At 31.3% G+C, this 23,841-nt stretch overlaps 2 protein-coding genes and 1 pseudogene across 2 annotated transcripts; 2 read left to right on the top strand and 1 right to left on the bottom strand.

The window, feature by feature from the left end:
* Positions 1-2,505: 2,505 nt before the first annotated feature.
* LOC131636061 (suppressor of RPS4-RLD 1-like) lies at positions 2,506-3,326 on the bottom strand. The gene is made up of 3 exons (XM_058906703.1): positions 3,066-3,326; positions 2,824-2,904; positions 2,506-2,680 (listed from the first exon to the last, which is right to left on the bottom strand). The coding sequence occupies exons 1-3, from the start codon at positions 3,162-3,164 to the stop codon at positions 2,588-2,590; spliced, it is 273 nt and encodes a 90-aa protein (XP_058762686.1). The 5' UTR covers positions 3,165-3,326; the 3' UTR covers positions 2,506-2,587.
* A 2,992-nt stretch (positions 3,327-6,318) lies between these two features.
* On the top strand, positions 6,319-6,936 carry LOC131636050 (uncharacterized). Its single transcript, XM_058906693.1, has one exon. It carries the CDS (start codon positions 6,319-6,321, stop codon positions 6,934-6,936), a length of 618 nt encoding a protein of 205 aa, XP_058762676.1.
* Positions 6,937-19,964: 13,028 nt separating this feature from the next.
* On the top strand, positions 19,965-22,441 carry LOC131636049 (uncharacterized; annotated as a pseudogene).
* The last annotated feature ends 1,400 nt before the right edge of the window (positions 22,442-23,841 follow it).

The following is a 23,841-nucleotide window of genomic DNA, read 5'->3' as shown; positions in this document are numbered from 1 at the left end:
CTCTTAGAGTCATTAATAACACTGAACATGTTGGTATCTAATTCAGGATATGTTTTATCATGGTTTGGTTGAAAATTACTGATTAGTTGGTGCAAGTTATTGTTTTACGTCTAGTTTTGTTTTAAAACTTTACTCTGAGAATATACATTCTGTCATGATTATTGCACACTGAAAATTATGCTTTCTTTGGCAACTAATTCAAGATATTTTTTACTATATCTACTTCCTTTTTTGTCTTCTATCCCAAAACAATATATTTCAATCACTGTTCTTTTTCGGAAATACATGTAATAATATCATTAAAATTTGTTAAATCTCAATTTAGATGATTAGTTCACAAAACCTATAATCAATGATAGTTCCTTACAAATCTTGATTATCAAAATTATGTGAACCAAACAACATCTCGATTTCAAGACAAGTATAAATCGAAGAAAAAGAAAGCCAATCCTTATGTAAATAACTTCAAAATGTACTTTCATAATTTAGAATTCAATAGCGGCGCTAGGTATTCTCTTCTTTTTTTTTCCTCTAATAATAATTTCATTATCACAATAACCTTCACGCTTACGATACAAATGTTATTCTTTCTAGTTGTTTGAGTTTTCCATTGAAAGGGAAATAAACGTCAATAGATTAAAGCATTCTGAAAACCAATATAGACTTTGTGATTTACTTGATTGCATTCTACTTCACATTATCTCTTTTTTTAAAGCTCAGTATGCTGTTCAAACTTGTGTTTTATCTACAAGATGGAAGAATCTCTGGAAGCATCTTTCAGTTCTTTCATTAGGGTCTCATCTGTTTACAACTCCCAAAGTTTTCACCATATTTGGATCCCTAAATTTTCTCTAAACAGTGTCATGTATTTATGCTAGAATATTCTAGAAATGTGCATTAATTTCAACACTCCTCCTTCATGCATATTTCCGTAACTCCAAGTGTAGTCCATAATTGTTCAAATGTGAATTTGTAAGACTATCTCCTCCTCCATTGATACTCTTATGTAATATATTATATTTTGAAAAGCATTACCTTCGCCATGATTCAATTTTGTCACACTACTTGTCACAATAATTGTTATTAAACTCTTTTTCAACATTATTGAAGGTTTTTTACGAGAACCATTCACGCTCCTTAGTTTCGCTTGTGATCTTCCTTGTTTGTCTTGTTAAAGACTTCTAACAAGGATTGTTGTCTAGTTACATGTGAATCTCCTTGTCATCACTCTTGCTTCTTAGTTACTTATGAGTCTCATTGTCATTCTTGTTGAAGAATTTTGACAGGGATTCTTTCTTACTCTAGTAGATGTATTTGTCGCCCTAGGCTTGTACTCAAGTTGAGCCTCAGAGGTCACAGGTCTTAATTTTCTTATCGCCTGGACTTGTGCTTTATCAGAAATCGATCCTTATTTGCCATAGGTTTACGACTTTAGTTGGACTTAAAATTAAGAGGGTCAGACTGTTAGGCTACCTGAACTCCTCTCTCTCATTTTTAGTTTTGGGTTTTAACTCAAACAGAGTCGGGTCGTGTAGCTACCTGTACTCCTTTGTGTTTTAGTCAGAGACCTCATTTTCTAGTTTTAATAAATAGTTAGTGACAAGAAGAAATAGTTTGCTACGCCCTATGAATGACCGAACGTGCCTCTGATACCACTGTTGGGTTTTGAGGTTGTAGCGATAGTTTAGAATGTAGTTGGATAGTGTAAAGAGCTTTGGTCACTAGTTTTGACATTAGAGGGGCTTGTTCCGTTGACATTCTTCAATTTGCGGACGACACTCTATTGGTGGGGGAAGGGTTTTGGAAGCAAGTTTGTGCTATCAAAGCGATCCTTAGGGCGTTTGAAATAGTGTCGGGCTTTGGAATTAATTTTCATAAGAGCAAGTTTTTTGGTATTGATAACAATAATTCTTTCTTGGAGGCGGCGACTTTTTTCCTCTCTTGTAAAATTGAAGCTAGTAATTTCTTTTTCCTCGGTATTCCTATTAGGTTTAGTCCTAGTAACACTACAAGAAAATCGGCAAATTGCGACGGTTGAAAATGGCAAGTTACGACGGTTTGAACCGCCACAATTTGCAATGCGCGACAGTTGTGCAACTGTCGCAGAAACGTGTGTCGGCAAGGGGTATTGCGACGGTTGCCAAAACAGCCACTCCAACCGTCGTTATCAATCACGATAGGTAGAAAACTATCGTAAATTGCAAATAGCGACTGTTACAAACCGTCGCGAATTTTGTTTGGTGTTTTTAATTCACTGTTTATTGCGGAGGTTTATAACTCCCGCTAAACTAATAAGTTTTAAAAAAAAACAAATTTAATGTAACTATAAAATTTATTAATGAAATAGAAGCATCATGGATCAATGTGGCTATATATTTTCAACTTATAAACACATTTAAAAATGCTTTTCACAAATGTTTATTCTCCCACATTAACTTAATCACATCCAGTTAGTTGTCAGCAATACTAACAAAATGAGAGTACATATAATCTACATGTTTATAAGTGAAAAACAACACAACTACACAATTAAGTGAATCACTTGTTTATTAGAGGTTATGCAACTTATATAATAAATTCAACCATGCTATAATGGATCGCCTTCATAATTGCTAGCTCCAACCCCAAAAGTTTCAGTTACATAAAAATCAATACGATCCATAATAGTATTACCAGTAACCTGAAATGAACATAAATTTATCAATCCCAAATTTGTCAATGTTTATAATTCCTGATTGTTTATAACTCATATATTTTGTTATTAGACTCTACGCCAAAAGAAATGTAAGACATTGTGAAATATATTGTTTCAATGGAACAAACCTGATAAAAGGCAAGACATTGGGTCAAGAGCTTATTGATTGAGTCCAATTCCAAGTCCAGTGCAACATCATAATCCTTGACCTGAGGCCATTAAATAAATTCGTCGACTAAGGAATGTGAAGTAGCAATGCACCAAAAGCTAAATTTAAGTACAATTTTTTTGTCTAATAACATTCTAAAAGAGATGGGAACATCAATTTAAGTACAAACAATTCTTGGAGGATAATAGGTAGGTCACTTACAGTGTTTTCAAGGCCCTTTTGTATCATAGAGTCACATTCAATAACATTGTATCTCCTAATTCCATTGCTAATCAAGTCACAAATTTCAAAGTAATTCATAAAATAAATTATGAAAAACCTCTAAACTGAGCCTAATTAAAATAACGATACTTTGACAAGCCCACAACATGAAATAGATTGCACCAGCATAAATCAGCAGCATATCTAAATATCACCACTCACATGCAATGAATGACATAAAAAATAGGCTAAATTTTGTAAGTTTTGTCCATAAACCAAAAATAATATCACTTTTAGACAAAAACTTTATCTCCCAAGTTTAGACATGAACCAAAAAAAACAGCTACATAAAATATAATTTTATCACTCTATTCACATCATTGATACACATATACTTTTAACCTATCATGCTGCCCCTAAATCAGTCATGGCTGAAATCCACCTAATGCAACACCATCTGCAAAATAATATGATGTGCATACTAATTTCGAACCAAGATGTATAAACAAAACCATTAATTAAGTAGATTCAACTATATATGTTTATTACCAGGGAATTATCCATTAACAGGGAATTATCTTCACCATTAATTAAGTATATCCACCTATAGAAAAATTAAGTATATCCACCTATAGAAAAATTAATCCACACAAAATGAAGAAAACCCCAACATTGAAAGACTCATTTGAGTAAATAATATTCATAGTTAGTTTGTAATAACCATCTCTAAACAAACTTCAGCCCCTTAACATATAATATAGATTTAGCATCAATTGATCCATTAGCTTGTAAAATGCAATGCTGGGATATATAACACCCAACTATGGAAATATGCATCAGGTAGATTGTGAGCCATTTAGATAAATACACAAGGGCTGCTATGTAAAGCAAAACAAACACCTTTCTTCCCATGATAGGGTTCCATTTCTATGTTCATTGACAACCAAAAAATAAAAACCAGTAAGAAGTCACATGACAAAGATAACAAATATTTATTTGTTCTATCCTTTATAGCTATTTATAACAATTTGTTTAGCCTTAATTCATATCATAAGGGGGTTCAATGAAAAACTTTTCCCCAATCATGTTTCCAGTAAGAGAATAAATATAATCTATTTGTATATGGTTGGAAAATTATGAAAAGGATAAATATAATAATATTCTAATTCGAAGGTAGCCACTGCCTAAATTAAGTTATCACTCTGTTAATTTATCTCTATGACACTTATCTAAGGCACTAAATTATTTAACAAATGCGACAACCAGAATAGTTGATACTACAAAACTGAATGTCAATGACTCTGTAAAAACAATAAGTTAGACCAAACTTCAGTATTGTATGTAATGGTTTTAATGATCCTATTTAGAAGAAAATTAAGCTGAAATATTAATTAAGCTAAAAGTAAAGTTGGTTTAGTTTTTTTGGAAGCCAAAAATGCTCTTATAGATATCCAAGAGAAATGAAACAAGCATATAGATATAAAACATTGTGGTTTATGAACTGAATGAGAGTTAACTCACAATAACTACAGATATCATGTTAATTCTTGGAGTTATTTTGTATACAAATATGAAAATTCATAAGGAAAGGTCCATTGTTCTAAATATATAGCAACACACACATAAGTTCACCTCATAAGTTTTTTCAAATCTGAATGCTTTAGAACTCATGTCAATTCATAAACAAACACACACAGACACACTTGATCATTGAGTACAAGTAAGATAAATACAAATGAGGAAGAAATCTCACCAATGATGTATAATTCTTAGACCTTTATCTTGTTCTTTACTTTTTGAAGACAATCCCCATTTTGACTGTTGTTGCTTAATTACTGCTTCTTCAACCTTTCATAAATAATATAAATCAAGTTTATATTTCTATCCATTCAATGCTCCATACCAGAAAAATAGATGACCAACAGACATATACACACAGCGACATATTTTGACCGATACACATACCATTAATTCAAGTTATCAAAAGGAAGGATCATATACAGAGAGCGATGTATTTTGTCTTTTCATTTTTAGGGTTTGAGCGAGAGAGTCACAAATGGGAAGCCTTTCTTCATTCCATTCTTCTTTTCATCCACCCTCTGATTCTTTGAGAGATTGAGAAAACGAGTTTGTGAAGTGAAAGAGAATTCTCATCTCTTCGATTTTAGGGTTTAAGCGAGTGGGAATTTTCCCTTTTTTTATTCTGGGGTTTGAGATTCTAGGGTTTTAGGGAAAAGAAAGGAGAAGTTGAAACTGAGTTGAAGAAGGAATTGGGGAAGGAAGACAATCCAGACGAATTTGAAGGAAGGAAAAGGTTGAACTTGAAGAGAGGTCATTCAACAATAAGAAATTGGTGAAAAAAAGTAAAGAGTGAAAAAAATGAAAAATAAATATAAAAAGGAAAAGTGAAAAAAATATATGTAAAAAGGGTGGTAAAACAAAAGCAAGAGTGAAAATATAAATAAATAAAGGTGGCTAAAATAGTCGCGACGGTTCGCCTAACGGTCGCAGATGTGGAAAAAGGGCGGTGCTCGGTAACTGTCGCAATTATTTTGCTCAAAATGCCTATAAAACTGCAACGGCTGGCCCTGACTGTCGTGACAAGTGTCACAGTCCAGGAATAAGGGCAGTTTTGTGGTAACTGTCGCAAATCAAATGTCGTAAATCTTCTTTTTTCTTGTAGTATAAGGAGGCGACTTAGGATGCTCTCTTTGTTGAAATGAAGAATAGATTGGGAGGTTGGAAGAACCGGTTTCTTAGATTGGGGGGAAGAATTACTCTTTTGAAGTCTATTCTAAGCTCTTTGATTATTTTCACTATGTCTTTTTACAAGATGCCCTCGAAGGTGGTGAAAGTTTTTACTAGGATCCAAAGCAATTTCTTGTGGGGTGGAGTGGAGGAAAGGAGGAGGATTCATTGGGTTAGTTAGAAAAATGTGAATTTTCCTATTGAAAAAGGGGGATTAGGAGTGAAGAATATCACGATGTTTAATTTAGCTCTTCTTAAAAATTGGAGATGGAGAATCCTTCAAGGTGGAAATTCGCTTTGGCTTGATGTTTTGAGGGCCCGGTATGGGGATTTAGTGTCTCAAATATTTAGGGGAGGAAAAGTTTATAAAATTGGAGCTTCGTACTCCCTTTGGTGGAAGGACATAGTTAGCTTAGGGAAAGACCCTTATAGGGATCCTATTGTTAATTGTTGTCGTTTTGAGATTCAAAATGGGTTCATGACTCCGTTTTAGGAGGCAGTGTGGATGGATGGAAATTCTTTAAGAAGTGTTCATCCGGAGTTATATGAGGCTTCTCTCTTAAAAGGGGTAGTGGTTGGGGTGATGGGAGGATGGATAGATGGAAATTGGGTTTGGGGTGATCTCGACATACCCGAAGCTTTTTTGATGGAGAGGGGGTTGGAGGGGAAGAATATTTTATTACTGGAGAGTTTATCGCAATATGTAGGTCCGAAGGAGACTATGGAGAACGATGATGTGTGGTGGATTGGGAGTGATGGAGCGGATTTATCTGTGGCATCTTGTTATGAATTCTACGAGAGGAGCTTAATACCTTTCGGACCTTATGGCAAGCATGATGAGGCTTATCGCCATATGTGGAAAGCCGATGTGCCTTTTAAAATTAAGGTGTTTGGTTGGAGACTTCTTCTTGATAGGCTTCATACTAAAGAGCTATTGGTTCGTAGAGGTATCCCTTTCCCTTTAGAAAAATTTTGTTGTACATTGTGTGAGTATGGTGTAGAAAATAGGAAGCATTTCTTTTTTGGTTGTAGAGTGGTTAAAGAGATTTGGAATGAAATAGCTCTTTGGGTGGGTAAAGTGGGTGGAGTGGAGGATGAATGTCTATCGAATTTTATGGATTGACATTCTTTTTTTCGGTCTCATAAGGTGAAGGAAAGAAAACAAGATGTGGTTTGGCTTGCAACTAATTGGTCTTTATGGGTGTTAAGGAATGGGGTGTGCTTTCGGGGGGAGGAATGGAATTTCAACTATATTATTTGGAATATAAAGATCTTAGTGTGGAAGTGGTCTTTTTGTGGGAAAATTACCCATGCCAATTATTCCTTTTATGAGTTTAGTAGAGATCCCATTTTATTTCTCTCATAATCTTAACTGCTGTGTAATTTTCTTCTTCTTTTTGTCGGGTAGTTGGTCTAGTGGCCATTTTGTATTAAGGTTGGAGAACCCTTAGTTCTCCCTCTTATTTTTATAAATATATCATTTCTTGCCTTTAAAAAAAATAGAAGTGTAATTTAGGCAATATCCTCAAACTCGTTATTGACATTAAAGATGTGTGTACTCGTCATTCGAAGGAGGCTTAGCTTACATACTTAGATCTCTTGTAGAGTGTCGTGACTAAGTAGTTATTTGTGCTCTGGTCATATGTAACACATGGAATTTGGGTTTATATTTTTATGATGCGATGTTATGAGACATATGTTTCCTCATATTGTATTTCGTATTTTAATATGTTGTTTTGTTGATGAGTGACCTTGAGCCGAGATGTCGAGACATGGTGGATGATGTATGGGAATTATCTGATTTTACCATTTATTTGATGAGATGATTATTCCGATGTGGTTTTGCATGTTGTTTTAAATCCCGTGTTATTTGGAAATGACCATCGCATGTTTAAAGATAAAATGTTGTTTTATTTGAAATATGTGTAACGCCCTCATGAGATGCATGTTTCTTTACTCCGATTTATGAAAACGTATGCCTTAATTGTTTAGTATAGAATAGGGGGTGTTACACTACCAACCTGAAGTCATACTTCCAACTCCTCCCCCACCACCATTTCAAGGCTATGAGGGAATGGGTAACCGACTTTACGACAGTCGGCTTCTGGGACGCCATGGTGGCCCTGACAATTTCCTCGACACCGAAATTATTGATGAAACACTTCCAGACCCATCCACACCGACACAACAGGAACCACAAAGGGGAAGGGGTGTAGCTCGCCGTACATGTCTTCAACGTGAAATACGTGTTCCTAGATTCGGAACCGACGGGCGTTATGGTGATGAGAGACACTAATCGTATTTTAATTTTCTCCTTATCAGTTGTTGTTTCTGTATTTTAATTTTCCAATGTATCCCTCGGCTTAAATTAATGAAATCGTTTGTTTCCGACCTTTTTTCCAATATCGTTCGTTACATATAACCCTTAAATAAAATTAAAAAAATATTTAAAAAAATAAAATAAATGAACATATGCGCCATTTCAAATGGCATACCTAGTTTAGTTTGTACATGGGCGCCATTTAAAATGGCGCATACACCTAAACAATGCATATAGGCGCCATTTGTTTGGCGCATACTCTAGAGTATGCTGTCAAATCTAGACATTTTGGTAAATTATCCCAAAATGTGGTTTTTTGAATAACTTTTTTTTTAATTTGGTTATTTAAATTTTTTTCCCTACATAGATGTTAAACCTGCTATGAAATATTTATTCTCTCAACTTTATGATAATAATAAATTTAATAATATGTTTATATCAAAATCTTTAAAAAATTAAAGACCTTGTCAAAAGAAAATTAATAATATATTAGGTAACTGTTTTTTCTTAATGAAGCGTTAATTAAATATAGTACCTTTTTACAATAATTAAGAATATTTATTTTTAATAAAATAATTCGTAACGTAAGGAGTTTTTTTTTTTAAAAATTCCAAAACCCAAATAAGAAAAATAATAAGAGATTAAACAGAAAAAGCATAATAATTGACCTCTTTTTTTTTTGAAGAATTGTTAATTAATATACTACTTTTAAACAATAATTACATATATTTATTATTAATAAAATGTTTTCTAATTTAAGTAATTTTTATTTGAAAGTTCCAAAATCCTAATAAGAAAAATAATAATATAATAAACAAAAAATATATTAATTACCTACCTTTATCTGTATGAAGTGTAAATTAAATATAGTACTTTTAAACAATAATTACATATATTTATTATTATAAATTATTTTTTAATTTAGGAAATTTTTATTTTAAAATTCTAAACCCTAATTCGCAAAGAAGCATATTGAGAGTGATATATAAATTCTTGTTGAATATCTTTTTTTGACCCCTCTGAGGCAACTTATAAACGTAGAAGAATGGAGTTTTTTTTAGCATTCTGTCAACAATATAATTCATTCGTCTTCATCAGAAGTGTCTTCTAAAATATCAATGGAAAAATATCCCAAAGCATCTTCCCACTCTTCTCAAAACAATATAAATGAAGATAGGTTAACTAGTTTACTAATTTGTATTCTTCTTCATATACTCTCCTTTCTAAATGCCAAAGAAGTCGTTCATAGTTGCATTCTATCCACACTATGGAGAAATCTCTGGAAGCCTCTTCCAACTCTTTCATTAAGCTCTTCACACTTTACTCGTCGCAAAACATTCACAAAATTTATACATCAGATTTTGTTACTACGCAATGTCTCAGCCTCACTATACGCTCTTAATCTTCACTCTCCCATTTCCATGAAGCGTCGTCTATATGAGAGGATTTTAAAATAGGTTGTTGCGCACAATGTTCAACAATTAAAAATCCATGTCTGATGTAATATTCAAGTCTTTCCATCTTGCTTTTTATCACGCCACACCTCTCAAGAGTTTGAAAACATATTATTCCCCAATCCTAGGTGTTTTCAAGCATTAACCGGTTTGCATCTAAGGTATGTCTCTTTTTTAGGCGGAGCAGATCCTTTTTTCAGAATTTCCAAAGTTGAGTACTATGGAGATTTCTCATTTTGAAGTTCAAGGAGAACAGAATATATGCATATCAAGTAGCACCCTTCTCAACCTAACAATACAATCATATTCTTACCAGGGCAACATCAAACTATCTACTCCAAATCTTTGTACTTTTACTTTTATAGGCATTCTTGTTCAAATATTACCCGAAAGCTATCTTAATTCTGTTGAACATGTAGTCATTCAGGAGGATCTATAAATGCAAGGTAGTTATGTAATATCTACTTAGCTATTTGCTAGAGTTTGCTTGTTTCAAATCATTTGATCCTTAATAATGCTTCAAATATATTAGTTGGTTAGTGTTTTAATATATGAATCTAATTCTATATTTTCATGATTCATCGGTGAGATTCTCTCCTTACTTACAGATTAATTAATAGTTGAGTTTCTTTTTATATATAAATGTCATTTGTAATATTTTAACGTACTATTTGTAATTTTTAATGATTTTTTTTTATTACTATTGTCTTAACTCATAATCTTACGTTAGTATTATATAGTTTTTAAACTATTTAGTGGCAAAACTCTGACACATTAAATATTGAAAAAATGTGTTTAATTCTGCTATCAATTATTTCTATTCTTTAATTTTTATTTATGATAATGAATTATTATTTTTTTGATATTAGAGTAAAAAATCATATCAAACGAAAAATGATAAATAAATAATAAAATATACTTTTTAAATCGGAAAAACGTTAATTAGAAACTTTTTCTTTACAGGGTGTTAGTTAATTGTGCTATTTTTTAAATAACAATTACATATATTTATTACTATTAATTAAATATATTTCTAATTTAAGGAATTTTTATTTTAAAATTCCAAACCTAACTTCTTTTGCCAATAGTGAGAACCTACATATATATTAAACCTGCTGTTAAATATATTTGCTCGCCAAAATAATATAATAATAAATTTATTAAAATTAGTATTTTCCTATATTTATTTATATCAATGATTTCAAATATGAAAGATCTCGCAATATTTTTTTTTATTATTAAAAAACAGAGTTAGAGAGGCAGATTAAGTTGTGTGGGTTGGGGCTCTTGCCGATCTTAAATTTTTTTTCCAGTCAATTGACATTTATGAAATAGTCAATTACAAAAAGTACAATTTATTATATATCTTTTGGGTATTTTTATATTATTATTGTCATTTAAAAAATTATTTTTACTATTCATATCTCTCGTTAGTTACAAATGCATTTGATTATTTGTTCAAAATATTTTGTAAATAATATTTTAAAATAGCAGTTAAGTGTTAAATTTTTTCTAGATTTTTAAATATGTTAAATATTAAAAAATATTTTATTATAACTTGTATTTAATAGATAAATTGATTAACATCATAGTTTTTTTTTATTGAAAATTAACATCATAGTTTACATTGTTAAAAATTATATTATAGAAATTTTATTTGAAAATTTTCCAATTAATATTAATAAGCATTAATAAAATATCATATTATTTTCCTAAAAATAAGAATGTTATAGAAGATTATATTTGCAGAAAAATATATTGTCAATTAAGAGATATATTGTCAATTAAGAGATGAAATATTTAAAAGCATCTTCCATCTCTTTGGTTAACTCCTTCACACTTTCCTAGATGCAAACCTATGAAGTATGGACTCGTACATAGACACTAGGATACGACAGAGACATTTTGAGACCGATAATGTCAAAAAATAGTAGGATAGTGATATTATTACATATGTGATAATATTTGAGTCTCATTTATCTATTTAATATTAAAAGTGTTAAAAATATTCTAATCAAAATTCATGTTTAATTATTCATTGAAAACATTATATAAATACATGTTTAACTCATCTAGATGTGTGTGGATATTAGTAAAAAATGAATACAGTATGTCGAAACAAAAAAAAAACAATTGTTTTTTAAAACTTGTCTGTCTGAATTGTCTGACACGTGTTGTATGAGTGTCGAATATGTATCGCATATCAATTCAAAGATTGTCACCAAGAAAAATCATTTTTAGGGGACACTTGTATGGTTTTCCAACATATGTTTCACGGGTGTCATACAAGTTTTAGACACTGACGCGTGTTGGACACTGCGACACGCATATTCTTAGAGGTGTCTTTTCTTCATAGTCATAAACATTTCAATAAATTTGCATAATAGTTTTTGTAACTGGCTCATACCCCAACCTCCGTGTGTGCTTTGAATCATCACTGTCCCATTTTTATGATGTGTCGTCTATTTGAACGAATTTCAAATTACGTTGTTTCACACAATGTCCAACATTTGCATATCCAAATCCATTGTGATATCCAACTCTTTCCATCTCGCTTATTTTCATTCCACGTCTACTATTACAATAAACATATTAAACCTTGGTTGGATATGAGGTGTTACATCGGTTTTAAATGCAAGATAACGAAGGGTGTTAAAAAACATGTGGCACTTTATCTCTCTGTTTTAGTTCCACCAATGGATAAAGTGTAAATTTTATAGGGTCCGATCCCTAGGGGATCCTTTTTGGAATTTTTAAATGGAAAAATCACTTTTCCCCTCGGTTTCAATATTTAAGCGACAGGTAAAACAAGATTACATCTGATGTAGATTGCTTATTTTATTAAGCCCTGACAAAACATATAACTTCTCAGGTTGGTTAGAAAAATAATGATATGAATAACATAATTTTCAAATACTTCTCAGTGTAAGATATGTTTCAAATACAAAATAATTTTTCATATTATTATTTTCAAAAATTAAATAGGTTATATGTTCAAATAGGGGTTAGTGAAACAAGCAATCAACATTAGATATAACCAGGGGCAGTTCCAAGGCCTCGCTAGCCCGGGGACGTGCCCGGACTCAACCTCTATTTTCTTTGTACTCCCTCCAATTTAATAGTCGATTTTAGACAAAACCAGGGGCAAAATGTGTAAAAATAGGGTGTGAAAATTAAAATAGATGAATAATGAATTGTGTAAAATTTTTGGTCAGGCCGTCTAAATTTCCTGGCTCTGTCACTAGATATAACTCGATGGAACAAGACGAGAGCAGCACAAAGAATCACAAATTTTTTATCCCAATATCAATCTCAATCTTAAACTCAAACTCAATAATAATAACTAAACTACAACATATAGCTTTTCATAGCATTTAGAATTATATCAACAAAATAACAATATTAAAAACATCTACAACTCAAAAACAACAACCTAGAATAAACAACTAAAAAAACCTTCGCGCAACAAAACTACATCGACATCATCAATAAACCTATAACGTCAATCTCAGTTTAAACAAAAAAAAAACAGATTAAACCTGTAGGGTTCCATGTCTCAGCAATAACAACAACAACAACAACAAATACCAAAAGCAACAACAACAGCCACAACAACATTATTGTAACATGAGTAGCGATGTCTGACGTACCAAATATATGAAGAAGAATTCAATGAAATGATCTGGGTATTTCATTATAGCATGTATCAAACGAGAGCCCTACACACAAATCATATATGTATTGAGAATGATATGTGCATAGGATGATTTTCTCTTGGAGCCACTTCAGATGCAATTGAAATTTTAGGTTGCTTTCCTTTCATGCATATCTCACATGACTTCTCAGGATTCACAATCTTAAGAATTCCATGTACCAGCTTCTTAGAACTTATCTTCACTAAGCTTCTAAAGTTCAAATGCCCCAATCTCTTGTGCCACCACTCACTGCCACATTCAGTGCCTTTCGCACTAAGGGATTTAGTTTCAGGTGTCTCCACATTCATCTTGAATATTCTATTGCTTCCCGGCTCATATTGCATAATCAGATTTTGATCAGAACCATAGAACTTCAAGAGATTCTTATTAATAGTTATTGAGAAACCTTTTTCAATTAGTTGAGATACACTCATCAGATTACTCTTCATATAAGGAACATATCAAAATATCGTTGATCAAAACAGTTTTTCCATTTGTAACTCTAACTTTGATATTTCCTATTCCTTGAGAAAATCCGAGGTAACCTACAGATTTTACTGCGGATTTTGGCTTTAGGGACTAAACCTCAAGCAAAAAGTAAGATATAGGGACTAAAACCCAAAAAAATAACTTACAGGGACGAAAATAAAAAACACGCTAACTTACAGGGACGAAAAGTGTATTTAAGCCTTTTAGTTATTATTAAGATAACAAATGAACATGATATGAGTATTTTAATATGTAACAAATGAAACAAAGAAAGATCATTTATGTACCAACAATCCATTCAAATTGGGCTAAAACTCATAGATTGACAACATAACCTAGGAAGGCGAAAGCATATCCCATCCCAATAAAAAAAATCATATAAACTGATTTTGTTTTCATTAGGATGGGCAATGCTTTCATCAGAATGGGCTATGTTGTCAATGTCATGGGTTATCCCCCAACTTAAATAGAGTGTTGGCCCATAAACTATCAATCTATTTTCAATTATTACTTATTATACTTCCCATATTCTCTTCATTAATTGTTATAATGAGAAACACAATTAAATTAATGTTGTCAGAACGTCATGGAGCTTTAAGTTAAAGTTCTTAATTTTTTTAAATATGTTAATCATTTCAGTGCGGCCATTTAATCAACTATAATTTCTATAAGAAAATAGTACTCTCAACTCCTCATAAAAACGCATCATATTCTCAATGCCCAACAATAACAAGAATTGCAAGAATTGCAATAAATTTTCTATAAATTATTTACTTGTTACAAAAAAATCAAATAAAATTTTAACAACATAGAAATAAAATCACAATTTACCCCCTTAGTCACTAAATAATAAACACAGCAATAAGTTGTCCACAAAACTTTTTATTTATCTGATTAGTTTTATGAAAGAGAAAATAGTTAATTTGATGATTTATTAGATGTTATTGTTCAATTGGTAGTCTACTGAATTATTTGTTTTTAATCCTCTTGGAATTTTGGTTGATACCTTCATGGGAGAATTAGGACTCCAAACCCACAATGTGACGATTTATTAGAGAAAAATAAAAGAGGGAACAAAAGAAAGTTTAAGTTATAACCTCATGAAGTTATGGCAGAGAAATGCATTTCTCTGTTGAGAACTGCACTATGGATAGTTAGGGATCTTATTTTATCAACAATATTCCGTCATGATACAGATTCTGGTATGCTACAGGATTTGTATCATGACGGGATATTGTTGTTTGAAAGTTGTTTATCTATAGCCATGATCCAGATTCTTAAATACATGTTCTTTGTCACTGGGTTTGTGGAATTTGTTTTCTGCATGTTGTATTACTGTGCTTGTTTTCTTATAATGTTTAGCTTTTGTTGCAAGGATGCCATATGTTTAATTATCTAGTAAACTTTTAAACATAACTTTGAAAGTGTTTAATATAATGTTAGTTTTATAGAAATATTTAGGCTTAAATAGTCTTTTGCTCGCTGTAAGTTGGCGTGTTTTTGGTTTTTGTCCCTGTATTTTATTTTCTTTGATCAAGTCCTTAAATATTGAATTTCTCTTGAATATAGTCTCTAAAACTAAAATCTCCAGGAAAATCTGCAGGTTTCCAGCGAATTTTCCTTCGGATTTCTCTGCGGATTTTAACTTTAGGGGTTAAATTCAATTTTTTTTAATATTGAAGGATCATTCTCAAGAAAAAAAAGACACAGCGACAAAAAAAAAACACTAACTTACAAGGACCAAGTAACTATTATTGCCAAATATTTATGATCCTAATAAAGTGCTAACTTATAACTAATGTGTACAGAAAATCACAGATTCTTACTTACTGTAAAAGTTTAATCATTTTCATATCCTCTAAGATATAACTTGTGGGGGAATAAATGTTATAATAAAATTAATATACAAAACTTTGACAGTAACACTCTGATAAAAATTTTCATCATTTTGATTCATACTTGAAAATATAATTTTTCTTAGTTGAGTTTTCTTTTGCCATTTCTAAGATGTCAATGAACTTTACTATTCTAAGCATAAAACTATTAAGATACTCGTGCGTCTGTAGGGATAAATTAATTTAATCATTAGAAAATATATTTAAATATACATATACATTTAAAATAAAATATTTATTTATATCATATTTAACTTCAATAACAATACAACATTCAATTAATTAATTAGTATTACCTCCGTCCATACATATAAGACTCCATAGACAAAATTACGTTAATTAAGAAAGTTGGTTAGAGTATTAAATTTATTGACTATTTGTATACTTTTACTAATTTATCCTTAGGAGAGAGAAATAATTGATTTTCGTACATGTGTATTTATTATTGATTGCAGAAAAATTAAATATGTGATATAATTAGGGGTTGTGTTTGGAAAATAATCATTAATGCACTTTAAAAGTTGAAGAGGATCTTATAAAAGGGGACAAAAAAAAACCTCAAGAGAGTCTTATAATTAGGGACAAAGTAAAGTTAGCAATAGATTTTTAAAGCCATATAGCTATATGATATATATAGTGAAGTTCACTACTATTTTAATATAAAACAATGAAACTAGTGAAAAAAGATAAGAATAAATTCAACATTGTCACATAATTCTAGAATGTTAATATAATGTAAATTTGACTACATTTTGAATAATTGTGCAGTTTGATTTGGAAAAGTACTGCATACAAGCATTGCTTTTGTCACGCAAGTTAGACCGTACAATCCTCCAGTTTCACGCATTTTGAACTCTGGGTATACCTAGATTATTATAAAACATTCAACAAATATTTCAACATCACGTGATAGTGCTTTGTGCAAGAAAACACACGGAAAAGCATGAAGTAGTAGTTATATTCTCTGAAATAGTTGTAAAGTGTTTATGGTATTATAAGTAAAATACATAAAACACACCGAAATTATTAAAAAACTAATAAGATTAAACTAGGAAACAATGAAACAAAGTAAATAGAGATTCACATTGACTCTGGTCAAGTTATGGAAGCAATATAGTCATCATGATCTCTTCTTCACCATTTTTCAACGGATTCTTCTTCACATTCATCTTCACTTCCTTCCTCTTCTTGTCCCTTTTTTCTCTATAGCCTCATCATTACCTCCACTCGCCTCATCCCCTAATTTTTTGATAAAATGGTATGTCCATATGGTACTTTTGACAATAACAAGGCCATGGGTTCAACCCCTACTCAAACTTTTAGAAATAAAACTAGATAGAATTCAGCAAAGAGAATAAATAAATAAATAAATAAGAAGAGAAAGGATCTTCATGTCTCATAACAAAACCACTGGTTGAGTACATAAAGGACATAATAGCAGAACAAATTTAAGAACTACCGTAACTTATCAATTTCAAGAATATGTGAGAGAAATATTTCAACAACACCAATTGTCATGGATTACTGGCATTCCCTCAATTTTGTATGTAAACAATTACATTATTTAATTGTCTTTGTAATTAAATTAAACATAAAACATCAATAACATAAAACTCATACTAACCACTCTTTAAATTTTCTATTAAAATTTATTTTATTACTTAATTATACTCTCATTTTACTTATGGAAGAAAAAATAGTTTATCCAATGGCAACATCAAAGCGAGTAATATATTTAAAACAATCATAATAACCTTCACTTTAGAGCTACCAAATATTCTTTGACAACATTAATGTAAAGTGTAACGTTAGTTATTATTAAGATAACAAATGAACAGGATATGAGTATTTTAATATGTAACAAATGAAACAAAGAAAGATCATTTATGTACCAACAATCCATTCAAATTTGGGCTAAAACTCATAGATTGACAACATAACCTAGGAAGGCGAAAGCATATCCCATCCCAATAAAAAAAATCATATAAACTGATTTTGTTTTCATTAGGATGGGCAATGCTTTCATGAGAATGAGCTATGTTGTCAATGTCATGGGTTATCCCCCAACTTAAATAGACTGTTGGCCCATAAACTATCATTCTATTTTCAATTATTATTTATTATACTTCCCATATTCTCTTCATTAATTGCTATAATGAGAAACACAATTAAATTAATGTTGTCAGAACATCATGGAGCTTTAAGTTAAAGTTCTTAATTTTTTTAAATATGTTAATCATTTCAGTGCGGCCATTTAATCAACTATAATTTCTATAAGAAAATAGTACTCTCAACTCCTCATAAAAACTCATCATATTCTCAATGCCCAACAATAACAAGAATTGCAAGAATTGCAATAAATTTTCTACAAATTATTTACTTGTTACAAAAAAATCAAATAAAACTTTAACAACAGAAAAATAAAATCACAATTTACCCATTAGTCACTAAATAATAAACACAGCAATAAGTTGTCCACAAAACCTTAAATAACTAAAATTCAGCTCATTAACTAAAATTCAACTCAAAAGTGATGTAATTTATTTTAATTTAATTAATTATAAACACAATGTGAGTATTATAATATTCAAAAGATGAAACTAGAAGGAGAATGTCATTACAAAAGATGAAACAAAATGAATTTCAGCATGAGAGCTAAAACATTAACTGGAATTAGAATATATAATATAGAAAATCATAAATAAAAAATAAAACCACTTTTAAAATCGTTCAATGTTGGGGCTCAAATTATCTACTTCTAAACTAGCAGAATCGACAACTCATATCAACTAGTAATAATCATTATAATTCCAACATATCCAAATCTATTTGCACTGACATTGTAATATCACATTATAGATATTTTGTCTAGTTTGAAGGAACATCTAGAAAACAAAAGTGATATTACATCTATCACAATATTAAACTATGGAATTAAAGATTTAATAGAGAGGTTAGTAGAAAACATAAGTAAACAATCTTATCCTTTAACAAAAGTACAATAAACTTATTTTGTTTTTTCCTGTGCAAACTTGTTTAACTGTTAACAATATAATATTTATTTGCATATTTTAATAATAAAATAATGAAAACGTTGAATTTGATATGAGCATTAAATCGGGTATGATATGAGCATTCTCAAATATACAGTGATGCATTAAATCGGGTATGATATTTTTAAGAATAGTAACAGAAACATTCAAAGATATAAACATGTTATATATCATATAGAAAAGGCATAACAAGGTTGAAAATATACCATTGAATTGAGTTCTCAAAACTTACTTAGAGCAACATAGGTTTTTTCATATCATCTTGGAATCCATTTAAGGCATCATTGCAAATGTATCAAGCGATTGAATCATCATTGTAATTGACGTATCTAGTGAATAGAAAGTGATTGTGAGAAAATAATTCTCTCCTATCAATTTAGTCTAAAATAATTTAATGTCTTCAAATTATATTTTAATCTAACAATTTAATTCATCGCTTAAGTTTTAGATACTAATTAATTGAATAGAAAAATAATTTGAAAAACTTCTTTCATATTAATAAGGGTTAATAGACATTTACACCCCTGTAATGTTAGCGAATTTTGCTTTTCCCCCCTCCGTTGCCAAAGACAGGTTTTGGCAACGATTTTTTTTAGTATTAAACTATTTACAGAGAAGAAAGACAGTAACATCATTTAACAATAAAAAAAAGACCATTTATATCTACTACTATATAAAAAGAAATTCTAGCTGATAAACCTAGTAGGACTTCGCACAGTGCATAACTATTTGTTTATCACAATTTTTCCTCTCCTTAAAAAAATTTTGAGACCATGAAAACAACAAGACGAAATTACAATGCTGAAGAAAATCGAGACAGAATCAGTGATTTACCTGATTGTGTTTTAATTCACATACACTACTAGAAATTTGGCCTACGGCCACGCTAAAATTGTCCACAGCTCAGAAACTGTGGCCACATATATGATTTGGCCATGGTTATCAAAGCGTAGACGTATGTTATAGAATATTGAATCCGGAGTGTGAAACTGTGGCCTTTTTCTTCATAAGCCACGGTTAAAAAACTGTAGTTATTTAAAGCCACAAAGAAAAACCGCGACATTATAATTTTAACTTCAAACTGTGGCCTATACCAAAAAAAAAAATATCGCCAAAATCCCCCCCCCTTTTTTTTTGTTTCCCTCTCAGTTAATTAATTTCTTTTCTAATTTTTTTTAGATTAAAAAAAGAAAAAAAATAAAAAAAGCCAATACATTCTTCAGACAACTTCTTCTTCCCATTTCCTTTCTCTCAAACGACTTTCTTCTCCTCTATCTCATCGCACTGCCGCTCATATCTGTAGTTCTTTCTTCTCTGAACGCGATTTATCTTATAACTTCTTGTGATTCGTCCTCTCCTCTCTTCTCTGTGGCCGTGAAAGAGCGATATGTTTGGGGTGGTGGTGGCGGAGCCACCGTGACCTTGCGATTTCCTTGACTTCTTCTACGATCCTATCATTTCTTCGATTATCTATGTTTGATTTATTTTAGTCGCTTGTTTGTTTTGTGATTAATCGATTATTATGTGTTGATTTCAGAATCTGAAGGAAAACATGAAAGGGGGAAAACGAAACCCTAATCTTGAAAACACGATTCAATGGCAGAAATTGATGATGAAGAAGAAAAAAACAAATGAGAGAAGAGAAGGAAGAACTCGCGATTTGCAATTTTTACCACTTGGTGAGATATTTCTTGTTCTTCGTCTTTCTGGTTCTGTCTGTGAACTTTTCTCTTTGTCTTTCTCCCTCTGTTCACTATATTCTTCTGTCTTCTTGGTGACCTATATTCTTTAGCCAGAGTTAACTGCACCGCCGGAATCTCTGGTATACACTCTCTTCAGTTTAGTACTAGTTAGATCTAACATGATTGTTATGTTTTTTATGGTATTAATTTGTGATGTTGTGGTTGCAGGGGGTCACATAAACCCAGCAGTGACATTCGGTTTGTTCTTGGCGAGGAAATTGTCTCTAACAAGAGCAGTGTTCTATATCGTTATGTAGGTTCTTAGTGCTATCTGCGACGCTGGTGTGGTTAAGGGTTTTGAGGGGGGAAAATTCTTCAGAGAAAAAAACGGTGATGCTAACTTTGTTGCTCCTGGGTACACAAAAGGATATGGACTTGGTGCTGAGATTATCGGTACCTTTGTTCTTGTCTACACCGTCTTCTCCGCCACTGATGCCAAACGTAGTGCCAGAGACTCTCATGTTCCTGTATGTGCATGTGCTTTTACTTCTTTAAATTAATTACATGTGTTAATTTTAGTCTAATGTTTCTTAATGGTGTGTTAATTAAAGGAATTAACAGATTTTGGCACCTTTACCAATTGATGGAAGACAGAGTATTTGTTTGAACATTAGGGTGTATCTGTTGTTTGAACATTAAGTTTGTGCATTTTATCCTATTTCACCTGTAAAGCTTTCACAGGCCTGACAAAACAAGTCGATTAATATACTTTGACGATTTATTATTTGACTTTAGGTCCTAATATGTAAAATATATTTTTGATGATTTATTATTGTTGAGTTGTCTCTATATATATCACATATATAACTATATGTATTACATGTAATAATTACTATGTGTCTGAATTAAAGAGAAGATGGTTGGGGAAGGAAGAAAACCAAAGGCAGTGATTGTGGGAGGGAGTATAGGAGGAATATCAACCGCACATGCCCTGATCTTAACTGGTTGGGATGTTCTTGTCCTTGAAAAAACCACCTTACCTCCATCTGGAAGTCCCACTGGTGCAGGTCTTGGACTCAACCCTGTCTCTCAACAAATCATTCAATCTTGGATTTCACAACCTCAACAATTCTTACATAATACCACTTTTCCACTAACTATTGATCAGGTCAATAATTATATTTACATTCTCTTCATTTTCTATAAATTCTAATGATGATTTTATGGATGCATTGAAATGATATGATACTGCACTATACATATTGTTATGTTAGTTAATTTAATTAATCAATTATGATGATTGATATGATTAATTATTATGTATTGTTGTGAATATTATTGTGGCTAATTCTGATTATGTACCAACCAATTGATGATTATGTGTTGTGTTTTTTTTATATGAACCGTTATGGATTGGATCGTGTGATTTTGTCTAATGAGAGATCTCTGTCTTCAGTTGTTTGATCATACGTCTGTCTAATGAGTCAGATGTCCGACGTGTGTCGGTGGTGTCCCGCATACCAGTGTCGACGTGTTTGTGCCAGAGTTGTGTGTGGTTTCCGTCTCTAAGCCAGAAATTATATTTTATTACTGACGTATAGTTGAACTAGTATGAACCCTATGAGTATAAATGTATTGTTTTTCATGAAAAAAAAAGAAAGAATTGAAGTGTTTTTGTAACTATTTTTATTTATCTTGACAGAACCAAGTAACTGATAGTGAGAAGAAGGTGAATTGGACATTAACAAGAGATGAAAATTTCAACTTTAGAGCATCACATTGGGCTGATCTTCATGGTGTTCTTTATAATGCACTTCCACCACAAGTATTTTATGGGGTCATCTTCTTCTCTCTTTCCATGTTGCAAATGAAAAAGGGACTTCTGTTATAATAAAGGCTAAAGTTCTTCAAACCGGAGAGATCGTTGAGATTGTTGGAGAATTGCTTGTTGCAGCAGATGGTTGTCTCTCTTTAATCCGCCAAAAATATCTCCCCGATTTTGAACTAAGGTTTGTAAATTGTATCTCAGAATGGCTGTGAAAGCAAGACATCAAATTTTGTCCGTTAATTTGAGCAACATTAATCGCATTCAGTGTTTATCTTTTCCTTTAGGTCCTAATTGAAGATTTTAACTGTGCCCTCCAAGAAAACATTCTTATTCAAGTAATAGAATGGTGATAACTTGTTATTAAATGGTAACATCATAATAGGTTTAAGTACTTTTTTGAATCATTCACCATGCGTTAATATAAACCGCAAACAAGTTAATATTGAATAAAGTACTTTTTATGACATATATCATCTAAGTGCTGCACTTAAAGTCTTAAACCATGCTTCAATGTCATACTCTTAATTCTAATTTCTTGTTGGCCTGCATTAGTGTATTTCTTTATTTGTGATTACTTGTTTGACTTTCTATTTTTCTTTTCCATTAAACTGTTGCAATTTATTAACCTTTTTCAGTGGCCACACCCCTAATGTCTGTTAAATCATGCAATCAGATTGCTCTGATATATGCTAGTAAAAATAAGGATGGCTGATGAGGATATATTTATATTAATTGAATGAATATTTCATGCTTTCATTCATAACATTGCAGTTTCATTGTGCTTATAGGAGGGGATAGAATGAATTTTATTCTTGCAGATTTAGATTTGGCATCACTAGTCATTATCCCATGGATTAGATAGTATTTTTAAAACAAATATGTTACTTGACCATCACCTTGGGATGCTTAACTTTGACAGCAATTTAATTGGCTGATGTCATTCTTACATATGGTTAATGAAGTATTAAGTTTGGTTAATAGATACATCAGATGTTGCAATTCATTATCATCTACTGAATTTCATTAATCATGAATTTGATGAAATTAAGAAAGAGAAAGACATATTTGCTAGATGAAAATATTTGATTGTTTGTGTATTTGAAAGACATAAGGGAGGAGATGCAAAGATGAAGAGAATATGGCTCTAAGCTGAAGGAGGAATATGTGATGGTGAAGCATCTACCTAAAATTAAGAAAGATGAAGACTCCCGAAAGTGTTGTTTGTCCGACTGTTTTAATTGTTGTAATGACAATTGGCAGAAGGTAATGAATTATTTTATGACCTGGAAATTTAGTGGTATCATTTTAATTCTAACTAAGTAGCTTTTATTATTTCGTATTAACTTCAGAGTTATCGCTTTCCTGTTTGTGTATAGGTGATTTTACATTAACTTCAATTCAATACTAATATTCATTAACATATGTACATGCTCCTGCAGGGTTTTTAAGAAGACCTCCAAATTGTATCAACATATGTACATGCTCCTATGCTCCAAATTGTTTTCTGAAATTGTATGGTTATCATGGATGAACAAGTGCAGGGCTACCATGATCTATTGTGAAATAATTATGAATTCAGACTGTGTTTGAAAATCTGAATGTATATGCCTGT

Source organism: Vicia villosa, unplaced genomic scaffold, assembly GCF_029867415.1.
Source record: "Vicia villosa cultivar HV-30 ecotype Madison, WI unplaced genomic scaffold, Vvil1.0 ctg.001623F_1_1, whole genome shotgun sequence".
Classification (NCBI taxonomy): domain Eukaryota; kingdom Viridiplantae; phylum Streptophyta; class Magnoliopsida; order Fabales; family Fabaceae; genus Vicia; species Vicia villosa.
Note: the sequence above shows the minus strand (reverse complement) of the source record. Positions and strands in the feature narration are given on the sequence as shown.